The sequence below is a fragment of the Cordyceps javanica genome, chromosome 7, assembly GCF_051103115.1.
Source record: "Cordyceps javanica chromosome 7, complete sequence".
In the NCBI taxonomy this organism is placed as follows: domain Eukaryota; kingdom Fungi; phylum Ascomycota; class Sordariomycetes; order Hypocreales; family Cordycipitaceae; genus Cordyceps; species Cordyceps javanica.
In genome coordinates this window covers 2576067-2598177 of record NC_139301.1, presented here as the reverse complement: position 1 = coordinate 2598177, position 22111 = coordinate 2576067, and the positions used below count along the sequence as shown (strand labels likewise).

Here is a 22111-nt window from a genome sequence, read left to right as displayed (position 1 = left end):
TTGTACATTACTTTGGGGGGAAGTCTTGCCTGCGCAAATGGCACATCGTCTTTCGTCAATCTCGCAGAGCTCATTATCAACAATGCAGCACAGCTTCGAAATCATGTCGATAGCCAAACATTTAGTGCCATCATTCGCCGCATCCATCGCATTTCTTTGCGTGTTAGTGCTGAACTCAACCAATTCACTGACAAGACTTACAAAATAGGCACCGAATCAAGCCCCTTCTCATCGACAGGTTCATCTAGCTCTAGAGCGGCGTAGAGACTCTTGAGTGATAGGGATGTGGCGTCCCTCTTTGACGGCTCATTAAGTTTTCTTCGTTTCGTTTCATTACTGTGCCCAGTTGGCTGCTCATGTGATAATCCCATGGTTTCAACAGAGCGCCTTAGTTCTGCGTTCTGGAATAGGGATGGGTGTGTTGAAGAAGGTAGTGTCTGGAGTGGTTCGCGGTTGACTACATCTCGTAAAAGCAGAGCGCATCTCTATTTCTCGTCAGTCCTAGTGATCCGAGTAGCTCAATCCGAATTCTCCTACCCAGACATCGGTTTCTTCTCCAAGCGTGAGATATTGCGCTGGTAGTAAAGACAGTTCATTGACCAGTTTTGATGCCGCCAGGCGACCGATTGTCGGTGATCGTAGCGCCGCTTGGGCAATAGCAACTAGAGCAGTGCAATAGCTAGCTCTTGCAGCATCTCCATCCGCATCTGATTCGGCTAATACTTCGGGCACGGCCACCATCTCGCTGCACAACAAGACGAGCGTCGTGCACGCCTTGTTCCTCGTAGCAGTTGCCACTACATGGCTGCCTTGGGCTGCCTTGGCCACTTCCACTGCCATTTCTATCAGAGGCAAGGGTGACTTTTTCGTCTCATCGCCTTCTACTCGCTTCTGCGCCGACCAGAGATCCAGCCAAGAATCGAGGAGCCATGGCCCAATCTCGGACATGGGCGCAATTGACGAAAATGCCGAGTCCTGGCAAATCAGCGGATACGCGAGGACCCTGGCCAGGCTTTGCGCTTGCTTCAGTGCTTGTCTAGGGCTTCGAATACGGTATGTGAGTGAGACTGACGGCGTCGCACTTGGTCCGCCCAGCACTTGGTCCAGGACTTGCGCCGGCGGCATGTCTATATCAATCGATGCGTTCTTTTTCGAGTCATTGTTCGGAGACGACTGTAATTTTTCTATAAGGCCTGCTCGCAAACATATGGTTAGTCAACGTCCCGTAACATGACATCGTGCCGGCAATCCTACCTGCCAAGCAGCCACGGTAATACGCGGTCAGCGGCCCGATCAAGGGCCAGAGCTTCGAGACCCTCGCCGCCATCAGCAGCAGATACTGCAGAAAGCCCTCGATGGCGCTCTCCAGCTCGGCGCACGCCGGATGGCCCAGCATGCGGAGCCAGCGCGGCAGCAGCCACGCCCAGAGGGGTTCCGGCCCGCGGAACAGCAGGCCGTGGGTCGCCGAGGCGTGGCACAGCACGGCCGGCGTCTCGTTGACGGTGAAGCGCAGGAAGGTGAGCGCCTTGAGCGCCTCGCCACGGTGGCGGGCAGCGTCGAGAAGCGGCGGGTGGTCGTCGTCGAGGCGCGCGGCGTCGAGCACCACCCGGCAGTAGACGTAGACGAGCATGTGGTTGTGCTCGGTGCGCTGCGCCGCCGTCCGCAGCAGTGACGGCTGATCCTTGACGCGCTGTATCACGGCAAACAGCCCCTTGAGCTCGGCGTTGTCGTCGGACCGCGCCGACCGGGACGACGCGGAGATGTTCTCGACGAGCTGCGCGGCGAGCGTCGACGGTGGTGGGCCGCCAGCACCGCCAAGGTTGCCGCCTGTGTCTGGGAGGCCGGCCATGGTGTGTGGCTATGTCGTTGCCGGTTCCTCATCACCAGGAGTCGATGTGGAATCTATGTCTAAGGAATTGATCTGGTTTTCTTGGGCATTGGGACTGCGTTGTCGCCTTGAGATGCCACTATTTTGTGGTGGGTCGCGGGCGACGCGACGACCTCATGGCGGAGCGCTCCCTAGGCAACGCGCAGTCACGTGGAGAAGATAAAGTGCTTTTACTTAAGCGATACTTGATTATGTGCACAGGAGTTGAGCATAAGTATTGGTATTGCAAATAGATGCTGAGTTGAGATGAAGCCCTTGAATCTGACTCGAACCTCTCTGCAGCTTTCTAGTACCTCAAACAATGAATTGTTACTAAACAGCCATATATGCCCGCTAAGCTACACAAGACATCCAACCCGATGTGAACCCTAAAAAGCAGTCTATTTTTGCCGTCTATATTTTGCCGTACGTCATCAATCCACCGCTTGAAATCGTTTCCCTCGACATCTCCGTCTCCTCGAGAGCCAGCCTGTCTCCACGGGCGAGAATCTTTTCCCTGTGCCAGGCACCGACGAACATGCCCTCCGGGTCGGCCTCGTCGCGCACGCGCCTGAACTTGTCAAGATTGTCGCCGTAGAAAGCCTCCAGATCCGCCTGCTTGGTCTCGAAATTCTTGGCCCAGTGTGGCCGTCCGCCCATGTCCTTCATCAGCCACTCAAACGCTTCATAGTAGCGCGCACGGCACGGCGGGTCGCGCCAGTACGGGCGGTACAGCGTGGCGTTGAGGTACAGCGTCGGGCCGTCCTCCACGGTCGGGTCGAGAAAGGGCCGCGCGTTGGTGGTGAGGCTCGTGTCGCTGACCCGGACTTCGACGGGGGCATGCACGTAGAGCCCGTCGGCGGAAAAGGGAATGTTGTGGGGGACGTAGTCGGGGTCGTCGGGCGTGAGGTGGTTGATCCAGGAGCTCAGTCGCCGCAGCGCCTCGGGGCCCTTGGCGAGGGGGAGCGCCCATTCGTTGACGAACTGCGAGTACAGGCAGTTCATGAGCAGCGCCTTGCGACTGGGCTGCACGGCGCTGGTCGTCGAGCCGTTGGCGAACCCGTACTGCATGCCAAACACGAACCACTCGACCCACGGCAGGATGCGCGGCACAAACTGCGCAGCGTAGAGCAGGTTGTGATACACGTAGTAGCCCAGGGCGCCGTCGTAGTAGCTCACGGGCGGGTCGCGGTGCGGCTCGTCCGTCTTGTCGGCCTTCCAGACCACGGCGCGGCGGGTATACGGGAACCACCAGACGCGCACAAACTCGGTCTGCTTCCACAGCGCAGCGCCCCACGACTCGAGCATCGCGCGGTCCGTGTCAATGGTCTGCTGCCAGCGGAGGGTAAAGGCCGGCGCGGCGCGCAGCGTGACCTCGGTGATGATGCCGAGCGCACCGAGCGACAGCTGCGCCGCCCTGAACAGGTCCGGGTTGACGTCGGCCGAGCAGTACTCGGTCGCGCCGCTCGCGAGCGTGATCCGGAGCGCGACCACGTCCTCGCACATGAGTCCGTGGGCGGCGCTGCTGCCGTGCGTGCCGGTCGAGATGGCGCCCGCGATCGACTGCTCGTTGATGCTGCCGAGGTTGGGCATGGCGAGGCCGTGGCGGTCCAGCGCGGCGCAGAGGTCGTACAGCCGGATGCCGCTGTCCATGACGACGGTTCGCGTCGCCGCATCGACGGAGCGCACCTGGTTGAAGTGGTCGAGGTTCACCATCCAACTCGAGGTGCAGGTGATGTGCGACGGTGAGTGGCCGCAGCCCGTGGTGACGATGCGCCGGCGGCAGAGCCGCGCGAGATTGACCACCTTTTCTACCTCGGCCAGCGTTTGCGGCTGGATGTAGAGCTCGGGCATTGACGAGAATGTGCGCGCCCAGGTGCTGTGAACGTGGCCCGGCCGCGCGCGAAACGCAACGCCGTCTTCTGTCGGCCCTTGCATCGCGGCGACAGCTGCGGGATGCATCTTGGCCGGACGTGTTTTATCTTGTATTCTTGTAGATCCGACCGTGTTCGATGCTGTAGACCGGCGATGTTGTTGGCTGCAGGGACGATTGCAGAGGGCACGATCGGAGCCCGGGCGGTCGCATTTTCTTCACGACGCCGCTCGGCATCCGGCGGGGCTTCTCAAGGTGGCATCCGTTTTATCACCACTGATAAGGCTTAGCCCGTAAGTCGCCATCGTCCGGAATATGGACGGGGACTATAGCTTTGTCGTTATGGCGCAAGGTTCGCCGCAAGTGGGCCAACTGGCTAGTGAAGAGGCGATGGGCCAGCGCCGCGACTGATGGACAGGCAGCATCATGGTCGTGCAATGGGAAATATCGATGATGGGTTGAGCTAGCGTGCCGGCCGAGATCGCGTACTCTGGCAAGATCAGCAAAGCTCGGAGGAATTGTGAGACAGCAGATCGGGCTTTAAGACTGGGGGCTGTGTGGATCAGCTCATAATGCAAAATACGACACACGCTTCCAACAAGAAGCCCGGTTGGCTAAGTGGTATAGCGTCTCACTAGTATTTATACGGTGAAATGAGAAGATCATGAGTTCGATTCTCATACTGGGCAACCTGGTTCGCAACAACATGCGTTACTTTTTTGTTTTTTGACATCTACAAATTGAAAACGGATCATAGTGATCGTCTCTATTTTTTTTATCATGCTAACTGCATCAAAGCTGATATTTATTAGTCTTGCATTAAATTGTCTTCACTTTGTTTTCTGTGACTAATCAATTATATCAAGTGTTGCCATTGGCATGCGAGCTTTTACAGTATTTCAACCTCGCTACATTCACCCCTTTTTCGTCGGCTCTGCGCGAACCGGTGTCACAGAACCACTAGTCTCCTCCGCCTTGACTGCCTCGCCGTCAATGACCCGTCGCTTCGGGAGGCGACCTCCTCGCAGCATCATGGTCGTCACCTTGATCAGCGTCTCCCTGCTTTCCCACGCCGGGTACACGCCGACGGCAAGCAGCGAGAGGAAGATCCACGCGATGCCGACAGACACCCAGCCGGTAAAGAATGACTTGGAAAATATGTATCTCGATCCATACATGGGCATCGGCCAGAGAACCAACAGCGAAACCGCTCTGGGCAAGGTTAGTGTCAGGCTGTGGCGTTTTGGAGGCTTGTGGAAACTTACAATATGGCGGTGACGGTCACCGAGATTTTGAATGCGCGCGAGAGCTTTTCCTCTTCCTCCTCTTGGCTGACCCTGACTCGGCGCTCCGCCTCCCTTTGCGCCTCTTCATCCAGCCCAGAGCTGACGATGAGCTCATGGTCGTCGGCTTGCCGGATGAGGCCCATCGACTTCCAGTTGTACTTGTCAAAGCCGCAGACGATGCTCGAAAACGTGATGAGAACTAGGGGTGCAAACAGTGCTGTCACATTGCCCGCCAGCATCGGCGTGTTGGAGCCGGTGCATTCAATCGTAAGAGAGCCGCATGACTTCTTAGCGGTAACCAGCCACGCAGTGATGGCACATGCCGTTCCGAAGATGGGGGACAGCATGGCCGCCCACTTGTTCTGGCCGTCCCATAGTAAAGTCAGAGTGGCAGGGATGACAGCTGCAGAGATGAGCACTCCCATGAGGAGATACAGATAACCCATCGAGATGCCGTTGAACCATAGGCCCACGGAGATGCAACAGATGATGGTGGCATAGATGACCATGCAAATGTGCGAAATCCAAATCAGGCTCTTGCCGCCGGCATTGGGACGGAAATAGGTGCGATAGACGTCGTAGGTGAAGATGGAAGACGTGGCAACAAGCTCAGAGTTGAAGGAGGAGGTCACGGCGAGGAAAATCATGACCAGGGTGGCGGCAGCACCGCCCTTGCCGAGCAGAGCAACGGCCGCATACGGAAGCGCCAGACCGGCAGACACATCGGCCTCGCTCATGCGGTTGGGGAACGTGGGGAATCGGGGACTCGACTCGAGCGCGAGCGCGGAGAGACCGAGGGTCGTGGCAGTGACGAGCGGGATGGGCAGCCACGCGAGACCGCCCATGATGTAGCCGGGCAGCGCGTGCGCCGGGTGGGCGGCGATGGCCTTGTTGAAGTAGCCGTTGTCGAGGAAGACGGTGCCAAAGTTGCCGACAATGTTGATGATGAAGAAGGTGACGCCGCCGGAGGAGCGCATGGTCAGGTAGCTGCCGCCCTCGTTGCCGGGCACGGGGTGGGCCGCGGCGGCCTCGACGAGCAGGTCGTAGACGGCGGCGGGGCTGCCGAGGACGTCGGACGTGGCGTAGGCCGTCAGGGAGAAGGTGATGATGATGATGAGGACGGCGAGCCCGTGGATGTAGTCGGTGATGAAGGTCGCCTTGAGGCCGCCGATGAAGGTGTAGGCGACGACGGGGATGGGCATGAGGAAGATGGCCGCGACGGCGCTGACGCCCGTGAGGGCGTTGATGGTGGCCGCGCCGCCGGCGATGAGCATCAGCGACACGAGCACGTTGGTCATGACGCCGTACAGGATGAAGACAAAGTGCGTCGCGGTCCCGTAGCGGGCCTTGACCGCCTCGAGGAAGGTGTGCGCGTTGGGCGCGCGCCGCTTGAGCGTGATGGCCAGCGTCGCGAACAGCAGGATCTGCACCGTCGCGCCCGAGGCGTACCAGAAGGGGCCCGAGACGCCGTAGCGGTAGCAGACGCCGGAGCTCTGCAGGAGCGTGGCCGCCCACGTCCACGACGAGACGACGGCGGAGGCGACGAGGCCCGACTTCATGGTGCGGCCGGCCGTGGTGAACATTTCCGAGGTGACGACTTCATTATTGTATCGTTTGAGGATGTGCGTGAGGGTAATCTGGTGCGATCAGAGTGAATTCATGTCTGTACAGGGACGAGTCCGCTCATACCATGAAGATGGCAAAGGCAAAGCCCACGCCGAGGATAATGCCATAGCCATAGCCCTGGCTCAGAGCTGGAGGCACGGTTTGTGTCATTTTTCTTTGGTGTTGTGCAAACCCGTAAGCCTGATGTTATGAGCACAATTTACAACTTTAATTCTACAATCAAATCACTTTCAGGGACCATTTCTTCATTTATATGCTTCCCATCAAAGATAAGGTTCCTCCTCCCCCGCGACGCGCCGGCCACTTACACGCCTTTACGCAGCGAGGCCGCAACAGGAGCCAGGAGGCGGACGTGAGCCGACATCGCCCGATAAAAAACCTGCGACGCAACACAATATACACCGGTTATCGTCCAACGACAATCCATCAAGGCCTTTTGCGGAGGACAAGATAACAACAGTCCGGGGTGGAGGGAGGTGTGCCAGCCTTCGCTTCGTCGGCGCATGTGGGGAGGGGGGAAAAGAAGGAGTAGCTTTTGCCTGGTTGCTGATAAGGGAAACTAATAATACGTGATGCGCGCCCGGGCTGGCATTAATAAAGCACCAAGCCACCAAGCCCGGAGAAAGGAAAGAGAGAGACAGAAAAAAGGCGCAAGCAAGCATGATGGTAGCAGACGACGGGCAACAATGATTCATGCGTCACGTTCCTAATGATTTCCATTCACAATCGGAGGAAGAAAAAAAAGACATGTGATGCTGCCGAGGATAACAATCGCCCGCCCGCCGATTAAGACGACCAAGGGTGAGAAGAGTCTGTGGATCCTGGGGTTTTTGGTTATCTCTGAGCGCTCTGATACGTGGAGATAGAGATAGACAAGAACCAACTCCCCAGGTTGCAAACAGGAACAGCAAGGCGGCTGATTGGGTAGAGTTGAGTAAGAAGCATGGCAACGTGTTTCGGGATTTAAACTTTAAAAAAGGGCAATTGAGAAATTCGTAAATTTGGGGAAATCATCAAAGGCGCGCTGCAAAGTCATGCAAAGTCATGCAAAGTGTAATGATAAAGCTAGCGATGTAAGTTGTAGATGTGGGCACAAAGTTCAGTCAGTAACTAGTTATCGTAACATGGTGGCCGCTAATAATCAAAACGGGCGCGCAGTTCACTTTTTTCTCCTGCGCTTTTTTTGACTTTTTTGGCCGGCATCTCAGGCTTGCTCGTTGTTGTCGTCTCCTTCTCTGCCGTCGCCGCCAGGCCACCGGCTCGCGGTGTCGTCTCGGCCTCCCTCACGCCTGACGGCGCTGCTGCTGCTGCTGCTGCTGCTGCTGCTGCTGCTGCTCCCCCCCGGTCCATTCATAATAAGTCGAATCTATCTGTGGGCTCGCAGGGCGGCCGTCCTGGCCCTCGATCGAGGCTCCGCAGACGCTGCCGCAGGTCGGGTTCGGGTTTGGCTTCGGGTTCGTCGCCCTGTCGCGGGGGCCTGCCGGCGTGAGGATGATGCCTTCTGCCTCGTTGGTCTGCGCGGGGCAGCTGCTGCTGCTGCTTCCCCGTCTGGAGCGGACGCCTGGATGATCTTCTCCTGGGCGCGATACAAGTGCAGCTCCGACGGTGACAGGTGCTTCTCCGGTGCGTTTGGATCGAACAGAGTGTAGTCTTCGGGCTCGGGGTAAGAGCGCTCCTCGAAGTACCAATGCCACCCTGGCTCCGCTGACTTGTTCCATTTCGGCAGCCAGATGCCCATTCTCTCCCATTGCCGCCGCACAATCTGCCGGGGTTCGTCCAAGTGAAACTTCCAAGGGAGTAATAGTGGTAGCCTCTCACGACGCGCCTCTTCATCAAAGACGCAGATCTTGAACAGAAACCATGGGCGTGAAGTGATGAAGGATTCCATCTCGTCCGCCGAGCTGTTGCTGGAACGGTTCCTGCACCGCGGCGGGGGCGGCCCCAATTGCCCGCGGCGTAGCCCGGTGCGACGACGGATTACCCGCCTCACAGGGTGCCTCTCGTCGTCAGGCGGCGTGACATTTTTCGTCCAGCCCCATTCTTCCGGCAGAACAGAGTCAGAGGGGTGGTACGGTACGCCAGGATTGTTCCTATCGCAAGTCTTGGGTACCCAGTCGTCTTTCCACACACCTAGTCTCTGCCAGCGCCTCCGCACAGCACTGCGCGCAAGAATAGGGATGCGTTCTTCATGAACATGCTCTGTGAGCAATTTATTGAGCGGCTGGTCTTGCAGCTTCAAGTTGTCATGATGAAAATGCATTCTCAACTGGCTGAGTTCGACGCTGTATTCTTCGTACATCCTCTGGCCAGCGTGGCAGTTCCGGATGATTTTCTTTCTCATAGATTCCAGCTCCTTCTCACTAAGAGGCTGGTCGAGAACTCTGTCCAACTCGGCCCTCGCCAGCTTGGTAAGAGAATCCTTGAGTCTCTCCTCTGTCATGGTACCCGGAAACCACGACAAGAGTCGTCTCAAGAGAGTCGGCTCGTTTCGACTGTCCATGTTAAGTACTTTTGCAGCAAAAGAAACTTGGGGAGATTGAAACGGGACCGATGCGTTCTTATATTTTAAAGGTCAGCCTGCCTAGATGGGCTTCCAGCGAAAGCATACTGGCCGTTGACGCCGCACAACTGCGGCCGGCAACTCTGGAGTCACCTTGAATGTCGCACAACAGAAAACAAGCACCCCGTCGCTTTGTAGATGCCTGGTAAGTAGCTTGTCAGACCTTTCAAACTACGTCACAGCTGAGGCTGCACCACACGCCGTGTAACCGTTAAGCGCTGGCATCGTTGGGCCATGACCGGTGTCCTTGTTGATCACGGCAAGTTTGGAATTGTCATTTTGAGTCTCGGCATACCTGTGAAAGGCAAGATTTTCAAGTCGGTATTCAGAGGTGGAAAGACCTCGGGTGCCCATCATCTAAACACGTACACTCTCTCTCTCTTTGGGAGCTCTAGATTGGCCTCAAAGGCCTCTAGAGCCTGGCAAGTGACGGCTCGAAGCGCACGCTAGGTCAAGAAGGAGTAACGCGACACCACCATATCCTGTGCCGCAGTGCAACGTTGGTCAGTCCGTGAAGGACTCCGCCGCAATGAGTGCGACGGGGTGTCGCTTTGATGTACAAGCCGGCCGCAACCGGTGTTTCGGTCTTTCTGAAAGGGTATGTTCTTCCTGCAACATGCTCCGAGCGGAATAAAACGTAGTACAAAGGTCTCTCTTGATGGAGAGAGACATTTGGCGTAAGGTGGCACCAGCAGGCGCGGCAACGGGTCGACCGCTTTTCTAAGCGCGTCACATGGCCCAACGTCGGCTGCGCCCTGGTGCTGGCCTTGACTGGGCAGTGAGTTTTCCCGCCGCGGCCGAAAGTCAGTTTTCGTTGATTGAATTCTACACAGGGTGCTTGCTTCTCGTTTGTAAGACCATGATTTCCTTGACGCAGAAATATTCGTTCTGCATCCGGGTGTTTCGACGTGATTTGAAACGCCACTAAACCGGCCTCGTTGCCCTGCTGCTGCCGGTTCTTTGATGTTTGTAAAAACGGAAAGAGAGGGGGGGGGGGGAGACCGGGAGGGGTGAAGCCAGAAAAAATCAAGAAAAGAGCAAGAAAGTGGACGAACATCAAGCGATAAGATAAGGCGAATACATATCATGCAATCTACAGGGCATCTTGACGTCGCAGAAAGGCCGTCAAAAGTCCAACGCATCTCAGCGCTGCCCTAGCATACGCCGGCACCTAGTAATATATCCTTATTCAGAGATGCCGCGCTCAGTGATGTAAATGCGAAGTCGTAAATCGCATGAAAGCTGGCCAAACACGTTTTGGGCATCCCACGTCCGGATACATGACAGCCACTTCAAGCGGCATGGACTATAAATGCTGCAAATTAGTATCAGTATGCTGTACAAGTTCTATTCTGGGTATCTCATGTCTATAATACACAAAGCCAGCGTCCACCACCGTCATCATCCCAGCCAACCAGGCCGTTTGCAGTTTGTCCTCCCTCTTCCCTCCTCCTACTCACCCCGCTCATCCCTTCAGCAACCCCTCCTCGAACCGCCTCGCCCACTCCTCCGCCAGCGCCTCCACGTCCCACGCCTCGGCGGCCTGGCCCTCCCTGCCCGTCTCCCTCGCCACCGAGGTCACCATCTTGCCCTGCAGGCCGCACGGCACGAAGCGCGCCCAGGGGTTGACGGCCTCGTCCTCGCCCGACACGGGGAGGTGCACGTTGAGGGCGACGCCCAGGGCCGTGACGTAGCGCCTGTGGTGCACGCCCAGGGCCGCAATCTTGCGCTCCGGGGGGGGCGGCGTCCCCCTTCCTGCCGCCGTCGCCGTCGCCGACGCCACCCACACGCCCGGCTCGTCCGGGTTGGTGTACGTCCCGACGCCAAAGAGGTCCGCCAGCAGCGCCTGCGTCGTGGCCTCGAGGAGGCGCGCGTACGAGGCCACGCCGAGGCGCCGCGCGTGGAGCGGCGAGTGCATGTCGAGGACGGGCCAGAGCACGAGCTGACCCGGTCCGTGGTACGTCGTGAGGCCGCCGCGGCTCGTCTTGCGCACCTGCGGCGTGTACGAGGTCGACGCCGCCGCCGCCGCTGTCGCTGCCCCAGAGGAGGAGGAGGCGGAGGAGGCTACGGTCAGGGGCCGGGTGAGGCGCTCGGCCTGCGCAGGGGTCAGCGCATTCTGCCGACGGCCGAGCGTGTACGTAGGTTGAGTCTGGAAGCTGAGGAGTTGCGGCCGCGGTGGTGTCGCGTCGTCGACGTCACCAGAATCCTCCTCCTGCTGCTGCTCCAGCTGCTGCTGCCGACCCGGATGGCGCCCGGCTTTCCAGGCAAGGAACCGCGCGCGGTGCTCCTCCTGCAGGGCCGCGACGTCGTCGTAGCGCACAAAGGGCTGCCCCGGCGGCGAGGTCCCGGCGGCCGGCTTGACGTGGTGGTGCTGGAGGAGGTGCAGGTGGCGGCACGGAGGCCCCCGGTATCGGCTGGCGACGGCGGCGGTGGCAGATGCACCCGGATGTGGCTCTCGAGGGAATACAGAGCAGAGAAAAGGGTGGTTGCGCAGCAGCAGCCGTTGCGCTCGCTTCATTGCTCGTTTTTGGGGGGTATAAATGTTATGTTGTGATGGAAGATGAGGATTGGAAATCGTGAGCGTAGGAGTGGCTGCAGGTTTTTTTTTTTTTGGTCTGATGGTATTGGGCCATTCTGGTCCACCAAAGTCGGGGGTTGCGTTTTCGCGAGACTGAGGTTTGATTCGTCGCCCAGCGTGGAATTCGTGTCATTTGGAAAACAATTACTCTGTTGACTTTGGTATTTCGACAAAGTCATCATCTGCCTATGATAAATTTGATTTAAAAATCTAGGTTATGGGCCTCAGACTCGGTATACGTAGTACGCGCTGGCTTACACGAAACTGAAGGAGAGCTGCTACATCGCTAGTCTAACGTAATGGCTCAGCCAACATGCCAAAGTGCGACGAAACCGAAGAACAAGAAAATAAAGCGAAAAGAAAAAGAAAAAAAGACAAAGTAAGGAACTGATAGAGAATAGGCGATAGAGATGATCAACAACCAATTGACAAACTTACAGCTGCAACCCATATCGGGCCCATCGGTCCCGGGTAGGCCGTTCCGATAGTCAAGGCGGCTCCAGCTCGACTTGTCCCCCTCCACAAGATATCTGACGCAGCTATGATGATCTAGATCTTGGGGGCCAGTAGGATCAAACTATGGCGTCAGGGTTCCGCCGCATCTGGCCGCGCGGGGGACGGAGGAGGACGACGAGTTGGTTGAGTTGGTTCCAGAGTCCATGACATCAAAAGCAGCGGCTCGGGGGCCGCCGAGTCCGAGGGAGAAGAAGACGCTTGGCAAGGGCCGAGAAGCTCTGAGTAGTTTTACACACGCACGTACTTGGCACGTTTTCTACCACGGCTAAGACGGTGGAAAGAGGGGGCTTTCTCCAACTTTTTTTTTTAACGTTTCTCAACTCGGGTCCTGGGATGTCAACCTAAGCACAGCGGGACGACGTCATGTTCAAAGCTACTACTACGGAGTAACTTGCGATTAGTTTATGCACAAGGTTTCAACGGGGGAGGATTTTTTTTATGGAAGCTGGTACTATTGTTCGAAAGGAAAGAAGAGAAATTGAAAAAAAAAAAAAGAGAAAAATACCAGCATAGGCGTTTGTCTGGATGAAATACCATGGTAATGGGTGGCCGAATCGCATCGATATCAGAATGGACAAAACAGAAAAGGAAAAAAAAAAATGGATAGAGAAAAAAGAAAAGAAAAGGAAGAATCCCGCGGAGAATGTGAGCTTGCCAAGCAAGCTGAGGCTAATACAGTCGGCAGTGTGTGCCGTGGCGGCGGAACCGCGGGTGACGTTTCTTGTGGGCGGTGCTGTGCCCCGATGGATGACGACAGCTTTGCTGGGCCTCTTTTGGTGGGTTTTTATTTTCTCGAAAAAAATAATACCAGCATTATATTCTTATCAAGATCCGCTTCTTTTCTGATCTTGGGATGAGGCGTGAGAGGACAGATGGAGGGGGGGGGGGCCGAGTGGGAGAGCCGTGGATTAGTACCCAGTAGACATTGACAGGTGAGCTGGTGGCTGAGCTGCCAATGGAACAAGCTGTATCCGTACATCTATATCGAGACACAGAGGAGGGGGAAAGAGAGAGAGCAGGTGGCTTGAATGCCGGCACTTGTAAGTAGCTGCGGATGACATTTTGTGTTGTGGCGGTCTACGAAAATAGCATCACTTTTGGCGTCGTCGCAAGCTGTGCCACGTTGAACAAGTGAGCATACGTATGCGTGGCCAGCCAGCGTCCCCTTTCCCCCCTCTCAGCCGGCCGGTGCTACAAAGAGTGGCTGATGGTGATGATGATGATGGGCCGGAGGGCAAGGCGAAGTAAGCCTCTGGCGATGGGAGCTGGAGGGGGGAAAGGCAGGGAAAGTGGCGCGTGAACGTTGGGGGCGTGCGAACCCTGCAGTTGAATATCGGTACAGGGATGCCGAGGAGAGGAGTAGTCATAGCAGTTTACTCGGTATTGTGCAGAATTGGACCTGAGGGCATGGATGATGATGGTGAGGACGCTGCTTTACAGTCTATGGGTATGACGCGCGGAAATAGTTGGTGACTACAATGTAGGCATGCTATTCAGTGTACTACTTATTAGGTAGGCTGCCAAAATCTTGTCAAGAAAAAAAAGAGAAGAAAAAGAATAGGAAATAAATAAATATAATGGCAAGTTCGGTCCTGCAAGGATATTTCGCAACGTTAAAATCACCGAATCGGGCTTTCTTCAAGGTCGCCCTCGTCGTCGCAGTCGTCGTCGCAGTCGTCGTCACAGAACAAGGCGATGCCGCGGCTTGGCAGCACACCAAGCAAGCTGAACGGTAACTACTCAGTACTTGGCCATGGTGCCATGGAGGCGAGACCTGCGCATCGGTAGCATTGAGCAGTTGTGAGACGGGGCAACTTCCATGACATCACAGGTGCGGATAGCTCGTGAGGCAAGCTTTGGCGCTAACTAAAAGTTGCTGGGGTTTCCCGAGGGAGACTTGTGTGTGGTGCTGGTAAACCATGTACTGAGTACAGATTAGCTACTTGTATTTCATTTTATTCTATTTTATTTTAACTTGTTGCATTGTATACTGTATTCTTGGTCTGTTGTAAGTAATGTGGCGAACAATTGATGACGGGAAAAGGCACACAATTAAATACATACAAGCAAGGACGTGTAGAGGTCGCAGTCTCTAGAATGAGGTAATTGTACTGGTATTCTGCTCATGACCAAGGGGAGCTTGGCAATGCTCAACGTAACAAACCTTTTTTTCCTTGTCTGATCAGACGAGTTTGATTGACCGACTGGCTGGCTGACTGACTACTTAACTAGTTGGTTGTTGCGTCCTGGCGTCCCAGCAAGTAGTAACCAAGTAAGTAGTAGTGCACGATGCTGGGCTTCGTTGCTGCGGTTTCTCGTGGTGTCGTCATACGACAGGGTAACAAGCTCCACAGGGGTTAGTTGCCAAGGTAAGATAGAGAAAGAAGGGGAGGGGAGGGCTGCAAAGTCTAAACCGGAAAGCTACTAAGATGCTTGCGGTGGTGGCAAGTCGTCTGGGCGTTTGCTTTGAAAAAAAAAAATCGAGATGGAAACTGAAGCATTTTGGGTCGCGGGAGACACAAAAAAAACACGATGCAATACTGATACTGATTGTTTCGAAAATTGACATGGGGGGATGGATACATTAGAGCGTCGCGGGTGAGACGAGTTTTGTAAGCTTTGGGGAGCGTGCGCTGTGGAAATGCCGGATACAGAGGAGGGTTGATTAGTTGCAGGGTTACGGGGCTACAAAGTTGCAGGGGCTACAGGGGCTTCTTGGGGATGGATGTTTGGCGGCCCGACAGAAGTGACGACGGGCAAAGTGGTAGCTGTTACAGGGCGTCCATAGGTACTCTACCTACTAACCTACCGACCTGGGCAGAGCGCTAACAGGCGGCCATCCGTGCTGATTGCAGAGCCATGTTCCAGTGGATTGGTTGATGGGCGTGGCGCGCCGTGAATGGAGGCTTCCGAGGGACCCAAGGTCTGTTCTGACGCTGGAATTCAACGAGCCAAGTAGACACCTAGGTAAGTACTAAGTAGTTGCCCATCCATACAATCACAGTCACAGTCGGTGGCGCTCTCTGTTTCTGTTTCTGTTTCCTGCCCAAACCAAGGAAATTCAAAGCATCAAGTTACCAGTACTCAGTAGTTCCCCCTCCGTAGTCGAGAAGCAGGTTCCACTGAATGATGCCCCTTTGAGTTTAGCCCGCCATGGGCTTGCGCAGGTCGATCGAGTGGCTTGCTTGGACTCTGGTGACGACTGACGACGGTTAAAGTGACAATTGTTGCTGTACTATTACATGACTTGGATACATGCTGGGTCAGAGGCACCTACCTCTCTGGGCTTTTCCAGGGTACTTGGCCCTGTGACCTTGCACGATACGAATGCCTGTACTTGGATGCTTATCAAGCCAACTCGCACCACAATGAGAATCATGATCATGATGCGAAATGGTGGAAAAAAAAAGAAGAAAAAAGATCGAGACGATTAAAACAAAAAAAAAAGAAAGAAAAAGGAAAGAAATCACCGTCATTTATTACCCCCGTCCATCGTTCCAACCAAGAGACGGCCCCAATCCCTAGCTGGTTTTCACAACCCCCCAGAAGCTCCAGGGGCTCCACACGCTAAAACAGGCCAGGATTCGTACTTGGAGGGAGGTACCGAGCTAAGAAGCTATCCAAGTACCCAGCAAGCTTGGGTGTAGGTACCTACCTACCTACTTTACCTGCCTACCACCTACTTAGCTGGGGCTACCTGCCTACCTCACCCAAGCTCGTACAAAAACAAAGCCTTCACCCTCTTTTTCCCTCTTCTCCTTCTATCCCCCCTTCTCACTCTCAATCCCGGCTTGAATCCGTGAAACAAATACCTACCTTGGTCTTCTGTTTTACCTTTTTTCACTCCAGCATGGCAAAGAGTAAGTTGAATCCCTCGACTACCAGAACACGCACCCCATCGTGAAATAAGTCATCACCGACCGCGCCGCGTCGCCGCCACACTCGCTACAGCCGGGCCTACGCCTGATGACGCCAGAGCTTCTGGCAGCTGTGCCATCCCGCAACACATGGCTGGTCACGACGACGATGAGGACAACAACAACGACGACGGCGACGCCCACAATGGGCCTGGCAACGGCTCGCTTCTATCCAAGACCATGACCTCAATCACCTCGCTGCCTCGGCATGGCGCAATCGTCTTGCTGCCCGTTCCCATGCCGCCGCGCCAGTGTATATCTGCCCAGGATGCCGCGCAACACACCCAACATTGCACCAAACCAAACACTTCTCAATGCCAGAAACCAAATGACTAACAAAAGCACCACTCGCAGACGCGCCCCTCGGCCTCGTCGGCCTCGTCCTCATGGGCACCTCGCTCCTCTTCCTCCTCTTCATCATCCTCGCAGGCGTCACCACCTCGACCCCTTTCAACAAGACCTACTTCCTCCAGGCCGACACCAAGGGCATCGACGGCGCCCGCGACGTCTCCCAGTGGACGTACTTTTACGTCTGCGGCGAGGGCAACGTCGACTGCGGCAAGGCCAAGCCCGCCCTCCCCTTTGGCCACGCGTGGAGCAGTGACGCCTCCAACGTCCCCCAAGGCATTGCCGGCTCCCACTCGGGCTCCAACAACAAGTTCTACCTCCTCTCCCGCTTTGGCTGGGTCTTTCTCCTTCTCGCCCTCTTCTTCGGTACCCTCACCTTCTTCAGCAGCTTTCTCGCCTGCTGCGGCCGTCTCGGCGCCGCCGTGGCCACCTTTGTCAGCTTCTTTGCTCTGCTCTGCCACGCTGTCGCTTCGTCGCTCCTCACGTACGTGTCTTGTCGCCCCTCTTCCTGCCGTGCATTGCTCGTGTAACGCAATGGTACGACAGTGTCGTGGTCGTCATCATTATCCACTAACATGTGATGCCAGTGCTACCTACGCCCTCGCCCAGAAGAAGTTTTCTGCCGACAACCGCGACTCCAAACTCGGTCGCTACGGCTTCGGATTCCTCTGGGGCTCTTTTACTGCGCTTCTCATTTCCGTCGTCGTCTTCTCTGCCGGCATCAAGAAGGACCGCAGCAACCCCGGCGGCGCTGGTGGTGGTCGCTTCTGGCGTCGTCGCCAGAGCACTCGCAGCTACGAGGGCCGTCGCGTCAAGGACGAATACAGCTAAATGCTTAGTTGCGACAGCTTGTATCGGTCGTCAAGCAGGCCCTCGTTTTCCTCTTGAAGAGCGATAGCTTGACGGCAATGTCAATACCACGATACCAACGTCATTGAAAAGAAAACTTCAGCTTTAAAAAAAAATAGAACGATAATGCCACCCTATGCGGCGAGCCAAGTTTGGACACGGACCGATGCACACGACTGCCGAGGTCTCGTGGTTGGTCGCCGTTTATCTTGTTTCAATTTATTTCTGCACATACAGCACAGACGGTCGAGTCAAATACCTACTTTTTTCGGGGGGGGGCGTTTGGACCAGAATCATGGTTGATGGAGGGTTTTGTTTATTATAGTGTTTACTGGTTGAATTTTGGGAAACAGTTGTTTATGAAGGGAGAGCGACGCTGTTTCGGGGGGTAGTATAGCTCATGGCCTATGGTGTTTTTAGTCTATGGTCCTATGATCTAATGAGGATGTAATGGCAACGTACTATGACTTTGCTTTAATATACTATTGCATAATTTTTAAACCGTCACGCTTTTACAGTTTTTTTTTTTTATGATTTCGTATTTTTTTTCTTCTTGTTCTGCCATGATGGGGGTAATGCTGTATATGAATATATGACTTGGTGGGAAATAAGTAAAAGAAAAAAAAAGAACAATGGCTATATAATGATCAAGATAAAGACGGACGGACCAAAGAAAAAACAGCAGCAGCGTCAACGATGACAGCAACAACAACAACAACAACTACTACCACCCAAAGCTGCCTGACACGTTTTGCCGTTCCGTCCGTCTACCTGCGTGTACTGGTATGCGTTTCATCCAATCCAACCCATCCACCCATCCGCCCATTCATCCATTCATCCATTTCATGTACATGGTTCCATGGTCACGCCGCGCACCGCACCCCCAGGCAAGCCAAATTTCTCTCACGACTCGCCCGCAACGGCACCGGCACCGTTGAGCGGCGCAGCGTGCAGCGCCGGGCGGCCCTGCTCGGACTCGGACTCGGGAGTCTCTGCGCCGTCGTCGTCGCCTTGGTCCTGGCTCTTGCTGCCGTTTTTGTTGCTGCTGCTTCCGGCGGTGAGGTCGTCGTCGCCGCCGCCGCCGCCGCTACCTTTTGCTTTCCGCCGCAGGACGCCGCGGACCCAGTCGGCGACGTCTGGGTCCTCGGTGCCCGAGTGGAGGGCCATGCGGCCGACCCGGGCGGCGACGCGCTCGGCGTCCTCGCCCTCCTCGGCCTCCTCGGTGATGGTGGCGGGCTTGGAGAGGGAGGCGAGCCACGGGTGGTTGAGCATGGCGGCGTACGTGGGCCGCTGCAGCGGCACCTTGTTGGTGCAGCCCTTGACAAAGTCGTGGGCCGCGTCCGAGTAGCCCTCTTTCGGCAGCGTGGGTGGTTCGCCCTCGACAATGGCCTGTGTACACGTCAGCGAATGTCTCTTGTCAGCATACTATTGAAAAATTTCCCCTAATTCTCGAAAAATGGACAGTTTGACTGATTTTCCTATCCCGAAAAAGAAGGGGCAAAAGGGAAAAAGAAAAGAAAAGAAAAGAAACAAACGTACGTTTAATTGACCAAAAATCGTCGACGACACCTCGGGCGGATAAGGGTAGCGGCCCATGGCGCACTCGATAATCGTCAGCCCCAGGCTCCAGACGTCGCTCTGGACGCTGTAGGTGCCGTCGGCGTTGCCCGACTGGGAGAGGGCGCCGCCCGAGATACGCTCGGGGGCCATGTAGCTCTGGCAGCCGATGTTGGTCTTGGCGATGCTGGCGACGAGGTTGCCGCTGACGCCAAAGTCGCAAATCTTGACCTGCCCGCGGGCGTTGACGAGGATGTTGGTCGGCTTGACGTCGCGGTGGATGATGTTGTGGTCGTCCTTGAGGCACTTGAGGCCGTGCACCGTCGCGTGCGTGATGCTGCGCAGGACGCGCTCGGGGACGCCCCCGCGGTACAGCTTGTCGATGGACCCGCCGTCCATGTACTCGATGCACATGTAGACGGCGCCCTCTTGGTAAAACGCGCCGTAAAAGTCGATAATGTACGGCGAAACGCACTCGTGCAGGATCACGAGCTCCTTGAGGATCGTCGTGAACTTGGCGTCGTCGAGCTCCAGCCGAATCTCCTTCATAGCCATGAGCATGCCTGTGGTGCCGTCGCCGACAGCTGCCTCGCTGTCGTTGTCGTTGTCGTTGTCGCCGTTGTCGGCGGAGCGGGCTTGGTGCGCCTTGAAGCCGGACAGGCCCTGACCGAAGCGCGGAGCCTTGCGCTTCGTGTGCCGGACCTTGTACACGGTGCCGTAGTTACCCTTGCCGAGCTCGCTTACAGTCTCGACCTCGTCCAGCGAAATCTTGAAGGTTTGTCCGTTGGCAAAGTTGACGCCCGAGCTTGTGATGGTTGCCGCACCGTCAAACGTGATCCAGCCCTTGTCCGCGTCAATGTACTTCTTAAAGTCGTCGAGCTTCGAGCTGGGGGTCGGGGTACTGCCGGTGCTCGCGGCGCTGGGCGTACCGCCGCCGTTGCTGCCCATGTCGGAGAGCTTCGGGGCGCCGGCCCGTCTCATGGTTGGCGCGGGGCTGACCCCCGCCGAGCCCGCACCGCCGACGCCGCCGGCTCCCATGTCGGAGAGCTTTAGGCCGGCGCGGCGACGATCCATGAGGGACGGGCGTGTGCCGGCGGGGGCCGAGTTGGCGTGCATGACGGGGCCGGGGCGCGCCATGGCGGCGGGCATGCGCGGCACGAGGCCGTTGGGGCTGACGCCGCCGCCGCCCATGGGAGACAATGGACCCGGCGACGAGGCGGGCGTGCCGGCGCCGGGGCTGCCGAGCTTCATGCGGTCCTGCTGCAGGCGACGGGCTTTGGCCAGGACGTTGGCGTCGAGCGCGCCGAGCCGGCCGGCGAGGGGCCCACCGGCGGGAGCGCCGAGGCGCGCAGGGTTTCTAGCATCGTCGAGGAGGCCGCGGGCCGTCGAGTTGGAGTTGCGTGTAGGGGGATCCGAGACGGACCGCAGAGAGGGCACGCGCTTGGGAGGGTCGTCGGCGTCTGCGGCGGCGTTGTCGCCGGTGGGCGTTTGCGCTTGCGAGGGTAGGTCGGGGACTTGGTCTTCGGTGGAGGGCCGCCGCGTCTCTTGTTGTGTGTCTGCCATGATGTTTGTGTGTGTGTGTGTGTGCGTGTATGTGTGTTTTTTTTTTTCGATTGGTTCTGTTGTGCCTTTCGGGTTCCTTTTCCTGCCCTTTGTACCTAGACTGCTAGGCTGCGAGAGTGAATCGTGAGAGTGGCGACTTCGAATGTGAGGGGGGGAAGCCTTTGACGACAACCAGAGTCTTTTTGGTTTGAGGAAAGAGGAAGAGCGACGAAGGAGAGAGAGCGGGAGGAGGGGGGAGGAGGGCACAGAGTCCTCCTTCAGCTAGCGCGGCGGCATGTGGTGAATGCGTTTTGGCGATGGCGACTGTTTAAAAACGAAACCCGGTGCTGTTGATGGGTGAGGAGGCCACGAATGCGTTGTTCGTCGTCGAGAGTTGAGACCGACTCGTTGTCGTACTCAGTATGGTGGGAGGGAGGGGTCAAGGACAATGACGCGGGCAAAAAGGTGGGATGCAGAAATGCGTGGGATGTGTTCAAGCTAGGTAGGGGAGGGAAGGGGGAGATTGTCGCACAGCTTTTTGTCGTTGGGCTTTTCCAAATGGTGCGGCCTGGGCAGCAATGGAAAATTTCCTCTTTTTTTTTTCGCCTTTGGTCGTCGTTTCGGGAGGGACGGAAAGGAGGAGCGGACGGAAAAAAAAAAACTTTGGCGTTTTGGGCGAGATGGGAGGCTGATTTTTAGGGGGGAGATGTCGGGTACGTAAGTGGTGGGCAATGGAGAAAAGAAGAGAGAGAGAGAGAGAGTTCCGTTTGTTGTCAAGGGGGAAAAAACGTGTAAATGGAAAAGTCTAGAAAATAATAAAAAAACAGAAGGGGAAAAAAGGGAATAAAAAAAAGAATGGGTTTTTGCTGGCTTGAAATGTCACCGGTTGGCCTTGGTGTATTATCTCATTGATGATGAGGGGCAGAGGAGGGCGAGGAGGGGCCGTACCATGGGCTTGGGGCGTGGTGAGGATGGAAAGAGGCTAAGCCAGGTACGTACCTAGGTACTAACCTGCCTACCAAGTACCCAAGAATGGAGGTAGGCAGTGCCACACTGGTGAAAAGGTCTAGTTGGCAGCAAAGTTGACCAATATAGGCAGCCATATCAAGTGTTAGCTGGGCAGGTACTTGCCCTGACTTTTATTTCTTAGTAGTATCCGTAAGTATACTTAATAAGTATGCCTACTCCTTTAGCACTCGAGCAGGTACCTAGGTAGGTAAAATGTGACTATTGAGTATTGGTGGTGTAGACTGTGATGAATCGGGCACAAGCTTCCTTCATTTTTTTTTCTCATCTTTTACTTTCCTTTTTTTTTCCCTCGCCTCTTCTTTCGAAACTTGCCTATCATTTCCTACTTCTGCATCATGCGCCAAGTACCACGTAGGGCAATTTGTCCCTCGTTTATCGGCAACCCAAGCAGGCAAAAGGTAACCCCATGCAATCTGTAACCTGTATCCGTACAGAGTACGGAATACATCATCAGGCACGTAACTGAGTTTACCTTGGTAGGTACTTGGCTGCTAAGTAGGTACGTAGGCAGGCACCTGCCATGCCCTACTAAACCTACCTAATAAATAACCATGTAAATCTGT

At 55.9% G+C, this 22111-nt stretch overlaps 7 protein-coding genes and 1 non-coding gene across 8 annotated transcripts; 2 read left to right on the top strand and 6 right to left on the bottom strand.

Annotated features, from left to right (window-relative positions):
• Positions 1-501: 501 nt before the first annotated feature.
• Positions 502-1849, bottom strand: V2A60_010272 (uncharacterized protein; the record flags this gene model as incomplete). The annotated part of the gene is made up of 2 exons (XM_083261530.1): positions 502-1193; positions 1255-1849. The coding sequence occupies 2 exons, from the start codon at positions 1847-1849 to the stop codon at positions 502-504; spliced, it is 1287 nt and encodes a 428-aa protein (XP_083117656.1).
• A 432-nt stretch (positions 1850-2281) lies between these two features.
• Positions 2282-3829, bottom strand: V2A60_010271 (D-arabinono-1,4-lactone oxidase-domain-containing protein; the record flags this gene model as incomplete). The annotated part of the gene is made up of 1 exon (XM_083261529.1): positions 2282-3829. The coding sequence occupies one exon, from the start codon at positions 3827-3829 to the stop codon at positions 2282-2284; it is 1548 nt and encodes a 515-aa protein (XP_083117655.1).
• Positions 3830-4344: 515 nt separating this feature from the next.
• V2A60_010270 lies at positions 4345-4429 on the top strand. Its single transcript has one exon. It is a non-coding gene; the product is annotated as a tRNA-Thr (tRNA).
• A 225-nt stretch (positions 4430-4654) lies between these two features.
• V2A60_010269 (uncharacterized protein) lies at positions 4655-6802 on the bottom strand (the record flags this gene model as incomplete). Its single annotated transcript, XM_083261528.1, has 3 exons — positions 4655-4952; positions 5006-6663; positions 6716-6802. 3 exons carry the CDS (start codon positions 6800-6802, stop codon positions 4655-4657), a joined length of 2043 nt encoding a protein of 680 aa, XP_083117654.1.
• Positions 6803-7935: 1133 nt separating this feature from the next.
• V2A60_010268 (uncharacterized protein) lies at positions 7936-9092 on the bottom strand (the record flags this gene model as incomplete). The annotated part of the gene is made up of 2 exons (XM_083261527.1): positions 7936-8188; positions 8242-9092. The coding sequence occupies 2 exons, from the start codon at positions 9090-9092 to the stop codon at positions 7936-7938; spliced, it is 1104 nt and encodes a 367-aa protein (XP_083117653.1).
• Positions 9093-10677: 1585 nt separating this feature from the next.
• On the bottom strand, positions 10678-11730 carry V2A60_010267 (lipoyl(octanoyl) transferase LIP2; the record flags this gene model as incomplete). Its single annotated transcript, XM_083261526.1, has 1 exon — positions 10678-11730. One exon carries the CDS (start codon positions 11728-11730, stop codon positions 10678-10680), a length of 1053 nt encoding a protein of 350 aa, XP_083117652.1.
• A 4583-nt stretch (positions 11731-16313) lies between these two features.
• On the top strand, positions 16314-17402 carry V2A60_010266 (SUR7/PalI family-domain-containing protein; the record flags this gene model as incomplete). The annotated part of the gene is made up of 3 exons (XM_083261525.1): positions 16314-16476; positions 16578-17055; positions 17159-17402. 3 exons carry the CDS (start codon positions 16314-16316, stop codon positions 17400-17402), a joined length of 885 nt encoding a protein of 294 aa, XP_083117651.1.
• Positions 17403-18323: 921 nt separating this feature from the next.
• On the bottom strand, positions 18324-20540 carry V2A60_010265 (kinase-like domain-containing protein; the record flags this gene model as incomplete). Its single annotated transcript, XM_083261524.1, has 2 exons — positions 18324-18809; positions 18960-20540. The coding sequence occupies 2 exons, from the start codon at positions 20538-20540 to the stop codon at positions 18324-18326; spliced, it is 2067 nt and encodes a 688-aa protein (XP_083117650.1).
• Between the last annotated feature and the right edge of the window lie 1571 nt (positions 20541-22111).